The sequence below is a fragment of the Anoplolepis gracilipes genome, chromosome 10 (assembly GCF_047496725.1).
Source record: "Anoplolepis gracilipes chromosome 10, ASM4749672v1, whole genome shotgun sequence".
Taxonomy (NCBI): domain Eukaryota; kingdom Metazoa; phylum Arthropoda; class Insecta; order Hymenoptera; family Formicidae; genus Anoplolepis; species Anoplolepis gracilipes.
This window is the reverse complement of record NC_132979.1, coordinates 11,564,642-11,575,339: the sequence shown is the minus strand read 5'-3', so window position 1 is coordinate 11,575,339 and position 10,698 is coordinate 11,564,642. Positions and strand designations below refer to the sequence as shown.

General features: G+C 32.1%; 2 protein-coding genes across 2 annotated transcripts; both read right to left on the bottom strand.

Annotated features, from left to right (window-relative positions):
- Window positions 1-716: 716 nt before the first annotated feature.
- Window positions 717-5,991, bottom strand: LOC140670667 (uncharacterized). Its single transcript, XM_072901390.1, has 9 exons — window positions 5,902-5,991; window positions 4,655-4,787; window positions 3,931-4,070; window positions 3,198-3,296; window positions 2,704-2,782; window positions 2,210-2,406; window positions 1,976-2,111; window positions 1,137-1,270; window positions 717-1,048 (listed from the first exon to the last, which is right to left on the bottom strand). Exons 1-9 carry the CDS (start codon window positions 5,989-5,991, stop codon window positions 812-814), a joined length of 1,245 nt encoding a protein of 414 aa, XP_072757491.1. The 3' UTR covers window positions 717-811.
- Window positions 5,992-8,235: 2,244 nt separating this feature from the next.
- LOC140670666 (uncharacterized) lies at window positions 8,236-10,116 on the bottom strand. Its single transcript, XM_072901389.1, has 2 exons — window positions 9,837-10,116; window positions 8,236-9,154 (listed from the first exon to the last, which is right to left on the bottom strand). Exons 1-2 carry the CDS (start codon window positions 10,114-10,116, stop codon window positions 8,562-8,564), a joined length of 873 nt encoding a protein of 290 aa, XP_072757490.1. The 3' UTR covers window positions 8,236-8,561.
- Between the last annotated feature and the right edge of the window lie 582 nt (window positions 10,117-10,698).

Sequence of the window (10,698 nt, the reverse complement as noted above, 5' to 3'; positions counted from 1 at the left end):
ATTTTTCTATTACATGATTTGAATTTGCTTCCATAAAAGATTTTTTTATATCATTTATATAGTTTGTATTTAAAAATAAATGAAACATACGCGTAATCCGATCAATTTGAATACGAGATAATGTTGCATCTGAGTGTAGTGAAGAAATCATTTTCAGTGTTAGTATACAAAGTTCATTTTTTGAAGATTCAATGTTTGAGTCTTTATCAAAAATTGTATTATTTTCAGATTTAATCTCGTTGTCATAAATGTTTATCATTTTGAAACTTGTTTCATTCAAACTTGACTTTTGGATTCGAATTTCAGATTCGATTTTAATTTCACCATTAAAATCATTTTCTATTTCTTCTACATTTACTGTGGATTTTTCAGATATTTTAGATTCTAACATTGCTTCTTCAAAATGTTTGCAACGTATTTTATGCTTATTAAGTGTTTTCTTGTCTGAGTAAAAACGATTGCAATTTTTAAATTGACAAACATATTTAATAGAATTCAAGTGTGTATGATGCTCAAACTGCGGTTTTATATATTTTTTAGAATAGATATTAGAACAGAATTGGCACTTTATCATTATTAAGATTATATGTATCGACGTTAAAAAATATAAATATTATTATATAGATATTAAATATATGAAAGTAAGTTATATAAATTTTTATAAAATAAAGCAAAGAATAGAGGAAATCACTTTTCACTCACTCAAAGCAGCCATCAGTTCTTGCAGATCGTGCCAAATAGTGTCTACAGATACAAAATTTCGAGTGTATTTTGCGTCTTTAATATTGTATACATGGTACTGTAAAAAATATCACAGCATTTCCGAATCAACTGGATACTTTGCATCCAGTGCAAAGAATATTTGGAAACACAAGTTCACTGCATTAATTAGACTCGTTGATTCGTATTTTACGTTATTTACGACAACGTAAAAAGAAGTTAAATTTATAATTGATCCAATCACAACTACCATTGGTTGTAGTGGTAATCCAAGCGCTTCCAGTTTCTCCTTTCGTTTTTCTAACTTAGGTTCCAATTCTGCTATATTCTAAAGAAAATAAAATAATGTTAAATATTGAAATTATTTTTTAGATATAATAATAAGATTTTCTAAAAATACATAAAAATTTGCTTACAGGAATGCGACAAATAAAACTTTCTGCTATCTCTGTTTTGGAAGGTTTCCACTTTTTTTTGTTGCCTGTTTTTACATTACATGGGGAAAATAAATGAGGTAGTACAAAAAGACTTAATGTTTCAGAGGGTATATCTGAAATTATAATATATATGTAAATAGTTTTAAAAAAATATTTAAAAATTTTAAATATTTTATTTTTTATATAAATATTTTTTTAATTATTTTATATTATTTATATTATTTTATTTTATATTATTTTTTTATAAATATTTGATTTTTATTATTTTATATATTTTAAATATTTTAAAAATAATTAATTTTTATAGTTTTTTATATATTTATATACATATATACATATACACACATATACATATATAGATACATATGTACATACATATACATATGTGTGTGTAAGTAATGAAACAAATTTAAAAATTTAAACAATAATTTTAAAAAAGACTAATAAAATAAATGAATATAAAATGTTATCGCAAATTCGAATATTTAGCTGCAGAATAATTATTTTATAACAAAAATATATACAAATATATAAAAATAAACACGCACGCACGCACGCACGCACGCACGCACGCACGCACGCACGCACGCACGCACGCACGCACGCACGCACGCACGCACGCACGCACGCACGCACGCACGCACGCACGCACGCACGCACGCACGCACGCACGCACGCACGCACGCACGCACGCACGCACGCACGCACGCACGCACGCACGCACGCACGCACGCACGCACGCACGCACGCACGCACGCACGCACGCACGCACGCACGCACGCACGCACGCACGCACGCACACACACACACACACATACCATTATGTAGCTCACACAACGATGGGCAAGCTTCTTTCTTTATGGCAAGATCTAATATATATGAGGCAATTTGAGACCACTTATTTGGAAAAATATGCGCATCTATTTCCGTTTCTATTTTAAAATCAATTTGCAACTGCAATAATTAACAATAAAAAATATTGTAAATTAGATAATAGCTTAGAAAGATATTTATGAGTAAATTATAGAATATTACAATTTTTTAGTAATTACCAATATTGCACCGAAAGAAGTTTTTAAGATAGGATATTCTTCATAATAAGCATTAATCGAAGTTTCTCTATTCCTTGCTTTATATGTTTCTTTCCAAAGATTTTCCAGATTAGGATCATCCGGTTGAATTGCCCGCAATTTGAGTAATACTTTTTGATAATCAGTATTTTCAATGTTTTCGTCCTCATTTGCTTTTACTTTTTATCTTTTAATGTATTTTTTTAAGTTATTATATTTATCCCAAAGTTTACCGTTTGCAAGACGTCTGAATTTCGCATTAGATGGTACATAGTATGTTGATGTTTTTTCATATTTGAAAACACTGACTATTGCTACAGACCATTTTTTAAATTGCTCAGAAGTTATTCTATAATATTAAAATAAAGTAATAAATAAAATGAAAGAAAGTACTATATAAAATTTTTGTAAGATATAAATAACATACTTATTAGATTCGTTAAGAAGTTTGTCAATAATCAAATGACAGAGTTTACTGCGATCTGATGGAGTCAATCGTGTTTGTTCCAAAATTTTTTTACTACAGCCTGATTTAGAAAGTAAATCTCTTAAAATCTAAAAGAAAAACATAAAATATAAATAAAAATTCTTAGAATTGCTTAACATTTTTATGTTTAATGATATTTAATATACATTACATATTTTAAAAATTGACTATAATTTTCATAAATAAAAATAAATCAATATTTATACAAACAATATACATACTTTTATTCATTTTATTAATCAGATTTTTAAATATGTTTTGTTAATATAAAAAGAGAATGCTACATAATTTGTGTGTTATAATTCAGTTTCTTAAATTTTTAAATTCACAAGTAATAAAAAACTATTATTTTTTATATAAATCAAACTCCTACTAAAAAAACAATACTACTAGTAAAAGTACATAACAATAACAAGAATGTTGCAAAATTTATATAAAATATTATCTAATATAAAAATAATAAAAAACCTATATAAAATTTACCTTTCCATGATCTTGAAATGAGTTTATCGAAGAACGACTTGCTACACTACATGTATCCTTAGATTCACTTATGTCAAATTTATCTGATTGTGAATATTCCTAAATCAAATAATATTCATAAATAAATATTTTAATAAATTAAATAAAATATTTAATTATAAAATATAAAACTCGCAATATATATTTATAAAGACTGTCCAATTAAATTTAATTTAAAATGTTAGAAAACTTAATAAAATTATTATAGTGTTTCGAAAGATAATATTTGGAAACAATTGTGTGTGTTGTTTACTAATTATGAAAATACAAAAAACTTTTATTTAATTATGTAATATATAACAAATTCAATATTAATATTAATTTTTAGAAAATTATAATTGATTTGATAAAACAAATACAAACAAAAATTTCTTATTATTTTTGATACAAGAGATTTACTTACAGATTGTATATAACTTTATAATATTAAAGAAACTACAACCTTTTTAATAATAATAATAATAATAATAATAATATTAACTTTAATTATACGATCAATGTTAATTATGGAAATTAAAATAACATTAATATTTGTCTCTCTCTCATTGTTTCAAAATAAGATGAAAAAAAACACTTTCATACAGTAAGTGCAAAAAATGATTAGATGTAAAAAAATAGAAAGATTTGTATATAACAAAGAAAATAATTCTTTACTAATTCCAACAAAATAGAATATATATATAAATCAACTTACCAAATATGAACTTTTGTCTTCACTTTCAAGTAATTGTTTCCGATTTTGTAAAAAACAAAAACGTTTTCCGATTATAGGTATCAATTCTTTAATCATAGATTCAGGCATGTATAAGAATGCCTCCTTATCAATTTGCTCATCTAAACAAAATATAGACATAATTATCACAGTCGTATATTAATAAAAATAAAATAATAACTTTTAAATTTCTCAATAAATTCCTGAAAGCCCCACGTTTCCAACTTCTCTTCAATAAAATTTGACATGATTGTAATTTTAAAAATATTTAATCAATATATTTAACCTAAAATATATAAAAATATATAAAAAAATATAAAAAAACGTAAAACAATAATTGTCATATTTATATGTAAATAGCGTGCATGTTTAAACGAGATCTATAAAATTTTTCGAAGACGTCTCAAAAATCTTCGAAATGTATTTGGAATATACGTATTAAGTATCGATAATGGTAATTATTCATTAAAAGATAAGAATTTTCCACTGTTATTTTATATTACGTTATATTAAATAGATAAAATATTTTCTTGTAATTGAAAAAGAATATTGTGTGCTATTACATATACATTATTATCAAGTTTATTCTCTTTGTAATTAGAAGTACTTACCTTTTCCAAATGACGAATTTTTGTGTTAAATCTTTTCACGTATGAATCTTCTCTTTATTGTCTGATAATAGCGTATTTCTACACGTTTTTTGTACGAACACGAACGTACATGTACGTGCACGTGGACGTTGCGTTCACGTGCTGAGTGCCGGACCAAGTGTAACGTATAACGGACAATGGACAATGCCGCAAAATAGTAGACTGTTGACTCTGAATTTGTTCGCGACACTACGATGTGCATACAGTTTGAGCGTAGACAAAATAGATCCCGCGATATTACATGGCAACGACACAATAGCGATTAAATCTTTAAGATACGTATTCGCTATGTACGGTAGGCGTGCGCGAACATGTTGTGACGGTTTTTTCGTAGCGCCGCGCGCGGCAGCCAAGGATCTACCGTGATCAAACATGTTCGCAACACGTCTACTATATTTTCTTTGTAGATTTTATAACATCTTCAGTAAATTTATAGTTAGAAATATAGTCATATAAACTATTAATATGGTCATAAAAAACAAATATTTTTAGTTATCTTTTTTTTACTTATTTTTTAGTTTTTAGTAATTAGTACCATCAGTAAATAGTAGAAATTATATAAACATTATCGTCATATTTACTATAATTATAATTGTGATTATAAAAAATGTTTGTTTAATTTACCATTTGTAACTTGATATTTTATTATATTTCAAATTATCATAATTTATAGTTAAATTTTTATATTATTTGCCAGAACTATGCATATTAAGTTACTTTTACTAATGTCATAGCAATAATAACTATAAAAATGAGAATCCCAACTATAAATTAATTTACTATGCAATTATAGTTGCAAATATCACACACTTTTCTCTCAGGGTATCTAATACGAAAAGATACGTTTAAAAAACAAACATGTGCTACCTGGGACGTTATTATTGGTGTTACTAACATATATATTAATAATGTAACAATAGTACTATTTGTTTCCAGTTTATCATATCCTGCTTTCAAAATATGAGTATATTTTACACTATAGAAGACTGCTCGAAACTGAGAAAAAGAAATGTTGTACTCAAATATTTTCTCTTTCAACTAACATTTCAATTAATGATGATAATAATTTCATTCATACAGATGAGTCACTTTTTAATGAAATATTAATAAGCAGTAAAGAGGAAGAGAGAGAAAATAAAACTTTTACATCTGATACAATTGCATTATATTCTATTGAAAACTCAGTTACTTACGCTAATGAAGATATAGGTTCAAATATAGAATCTGCTCAAGAAAATATCTTATCCAATACTGAGAAATTAAAATTCTTTCTGAGAAATTGGGCTATAAAAAATCAAATCACCTTGGTCTCGCACGTGGCAATTTCGTATTCGGTGCCACGCTTGCTCCGGATTAGTGCTGATACGATATGTCCGGAAATGGCTCGATACATCTCGCATCGCTGTCGATTTAATATCGCATTAATATCTTATATAAACGTGTCAATTCCTGTTGCAATTTTTATGTAGTAGTGTTATAGTGGGGATTCTAAGCCATGGGGCGCTGAGGGGGGTGCGGGGGCGGGGGTATCTGGGAGGCGCGAGGGGTCTGATGTTAGGGAAAGGGGGATGGGGGGTGGGGGGGAAGGGTCCTACACACGTTCGAAAGTAGATGTTTATCTTTGCGGTTGATTTTATAGCCGGGGGCATTTTAGAAGTCATAAAATTGTTTTTTTTCTAGTTTTATGATCATTTTATGGTCATTATATCATTAGGATTTTAAGCGCCGACGTTCGGCAGCTTTGCACCCTCGCGGAAAATCTCCCATAAAACTGGAGCGAAACATCTTCCGAATTTTTAGGGAAAGAACTGCAACTGCAAGGTGTTTATCTTTGTGGTTGATTTATAGCCGGGGGACATTTTAGAAACCATAAAAGTGTTTTTTTTCTTTTTTTCTAATTTTTATGATCATTTTATGACCATTAGAATATTATGGAAAAAGAGATTTTAAGCGCCGGCGTTCGGCAGCTTTGCACCCTCGCGGAAAATCTCCCATAAAACTGGAGCGAAACATCTTCCATAATTTTTAAGGAAAGAATGCAACGCATCAGCGCCAACATTCGGCTGCTCGAATTTGAGAATCTGTCTCCGCGTTAAAACGTATTCAACAGTCGTCGAGTGTCTTTCGATTTAGTGCTAAAATGGATATAGAAGATGTGATTGTCATCGAAGACAATGAAGATGTGGTTATTATCGACGACAGCGATGAAGAAGTAGAAATAGTGAATGACTCTGATTATGAGAGTGATCCGGAAGACTATTTGAATGAACAAGTAGTGCCGTTAGTGCGTGAAGATTTACGAATTATAACTGAACGGCAGGAAATGTGTAACATCATATTTTATTACGAAGTAAAAAAGTATGACAACGATGAGGAAAATAGTGAAAAATTTTGTTCGGGATGTTTCATCGAAGTTCAAGATTCATATACACAAGATAAAATTGTGTATAAACATGAAACAGGACAATATATTTATCACGGTTGGAACTCGTGTAATAATTGTGGACACTCACTGTGCCAAGTAATAGCATGTAGTGTGTGCCGTTTTTGTGCGCAGCAATAAACTTTTGTAGACATTTGCTAGGATTAAGTGCTGTGAAAAATGGTGACCGAAAAACTATTGAATGCGGTGGTGGAGTTTCAACGAAATCGCGAACTTGACATAAAAAATTCCTCAACAGTGATCTTTAAACTACAAAGTTATATATGGACGAATGAAAACAACAGACTAAGGGGAAAGCCTTGCGAGAATTGCTGTTTACCAGGCAAGCATGTCCTGAGCAGTTACAAGAAATCCATCGGGAAATCCGTCAACATATCGATAACATGTTGTATCTACAACATGTTATCGACAATGATCCAGATTCCGATACTGATTCTGATCAGTAATTGTAAGTAATCCTTGATGTGTAAGTATTCTTTTTCAAATTATGAAAATATTAATAAATTTTTTTTTTTTCTGTTATGCAGGAGCCCTACCTGGACGCCACCACGACCGCCCGGTCATCCCCTCCAGCGCCTCGCAGCAGCAGTCGCCGTCGTGCCGTACCGCTCGACCATCGGCATGCAATCTCTTATATATATTTTTTTTTTTATATCTTTTTCTTTTTATTTTTATTTTTAAATTCACACACACACACACACACACACACGCGCGCGCGCGCACGCACGCACGCACGCACGCACGCACGCACGCACGCACGCACGCACGCACGCACGCACGCACGCACGCACACAGATTTTTGTAAATAAACACACACTTTTTAAATAAAAAAAAATTATGTTAAAACACATATAATTGCTTGCTTGCGCTTCCTTCATATATCCCATCCTTCTTCCTTCATATACTAGATATAATTAGATATAATAACTTAATATTTAATATAAAAAAAAATATAAAAAGAAAAAAAAAAAAAAATAATAAAAAGGAAGAAAAAAATAATAAAAAGGAAAAAAAAAATAATAAAAAGAAAAAAGAAAAAAATTATAAAAAGAAAAAAGAAAAATAATTACTGTTTGCGTTCTCGCTTTCCTTCACCTCGCGCTATCTCCTTCTTTCCTAGCGTTTACTCTCTCGCTCTCCTTCGCCTCGCGCTATCTCTTTCTTTCCTAGCGTTTACTCTCTCGCTTTCCTTCACCTCGCGCTATCTCTTTCTTTCCTAGCGTTTACTCTCTCGCTCTCCTTCGCCTCGCGCTATCTCTTTCTTTCCTAGCGTTTACTCTCTCGCTCTCCTTCGCCTCGCGCTATTTCTTTCTTTCCTAGCGCTTACTCTCTCGCGGTCCCTAGCTTCGCATCTCCCTTCCCAGCATGACGTCATTCCCCGCAACGAGCTACATATGAGAACTGGGACTGTTTACGGGTGGGAGGAAGCACGGATGGGAAATGCGTGCGAGTAAATTATATCATGATTTAAATTTAAAAAAACTTTATTCTTCTCTTTTATATATATATTTTTTTTTTTATTACATATTGTGACTAAAAACTAAAGCTACCAGTTCGCAATCGACGAGTTGATGTTTATTGAAGGCGTCGCTGGCGCATATTACATTTGACACTTTTTTATTATCCGTTATAGTGGACGCGATATTGGAGAATTGTGTAAACTTAGTATCGACTGTCTCGGTGATTCTAACCAATCGATCAAAGGTTACATCGATGCATTGATCGAGATTAAACATACGGTGTAACGTCGGTTCAATCATCATCATGCGTACGTTTAAAGATTCGAGACTTATAAGTTTAGTATCGTTAATCGTATGAACTCGCACTGTTAACGGTCCAACGCTTATAAAATTATAGGTATCTTTAGAGTCCTTTCGCAGTAAATCGTGAATATTGCGACGTTGCTCGTAGAGTCCCTTCCACGTTTCGAGAGATAATACCAGTTCCTTTCCTTGATGATCTCCTATGACAATTTCCACGTAACTCGGTGTACCCACGTTGATACCAATTTCAAGGAATTTGAATTCCGTGGTTGTCAATGCGTATCGTCTACTTAGTATACGAATCGCACGACGCTTCAACGAAATGCTGTAGAAAAATAAAATTAAAAAATTAGTTTAAAAACAATTTGTGAAAAAATAGAAAGAAGTTAAACAAAAACTTACTTGTCACATTTGTTCTCAAACGATGGAGTTTCATAACGATTCGGTACGTAATTATTCACGCTTCTGCTGGGGCCGCCACTGCTTCTTTCGACGTAGTACATATTTCCAGATTTCAAAAGTGGACCACTTTCACGAACGGTTAACGCAACACTGACCGTATGAAGAATCAAATATACGTGACATCCCGTTTTTCAAAGTAGTGGGAGATTAGTGGTAAATGTGGTGGGAGATTCTAGAATACTTTAGTGCTCTGAAATTTTTAGAAGGGAGAGAGACGATACTCGGATAAAAAGAATTCTTAAATGACTCGTGAGGGAGGGAGGAAGGGAGGGAATGAGGAGGGGGAATAAGAAATAAAACATATTAGTGTTTAAATATTTTATTTTTCCAAATCTTGCAATTCTTTCTGGCGTTGCGACCACCAGTTAAATATTTTGAATACATTTTGTAATGCGCAATTCTTAACATGTTTTTCACATCGTATAGTATTTTTAACATCTAGATTATTTAGAGATTCGATATCGTCGTAATCAGCATCCAAGGTCTCAATGATTAAATTTTCTCTCGCATCGTCGCCGAGCATATTAGCAAGCCATTTTCGTTTCTGGCATCCTTTAACGTATACGATACACTGCATTTTATCATCTTCTTCTTCAACTACAGCTGTTGTAATCAATCGTTTCGCCATGCTGTACGCAACGATTCCATCCTCCCATTGTAGTCCATGATGATTCGCCATCAACCATGAAGCTTGACATTTTTCGGATTTTGTAAGGAGATGCCATGGTATAGGACTCCGAAAAATGTAATGTGCGAGAACAGTTCTTCTTCTCAGCACCGCCACCTCCTTTGCGATGAATTTATTCGAAACGACAAATCCTTGCAGATCGACAAACGTTGGTACAGACATGATGAGATCTCTTTTCGTCAGTTAAGAAGAATGACAACCATCTCGTAACACTCGGATTTATATCCAGCTTTCCCTCTCTCTAAATTATTGTCGCAAACACTTAGGTAATTTTGCGCAACGTTGGTCAACGGGTTGTACTGGATTACGCGATCATGTATGATGAGACAGTACGCAGTCGTATTATTAGCCACATTCTCCTTACACTCAAATTCCAATCGCACATTCACGGTTGCACTCTTGACCGATTCGTTTTGTCGAGAACAATCGATGATCACAAACGGACCGTACTGTAGAAACAGTGAGACAGTGAGACTCGGTTCGAGGTACTCGTATCCGTAATAGTTTTTGCAGAAACGCGCGTACGTGTCGTACAGAATCGACCATCTGTTTTTATCGAAATCCAGATTCATGTCATCGTACGGATAACATTCCGAGTTCAGATAGAGTTTCACGTTTGTTAATTTACAGTCGTCGAATTTACTCGCATCCTCGGACATAACATTCTTCCGGCCTGTCTGCAGAGCAAAGGTATCGTGGTTTCTCCAGTTGAGTCGTGGTCTTAATGGCCCACGAATGTTTGGT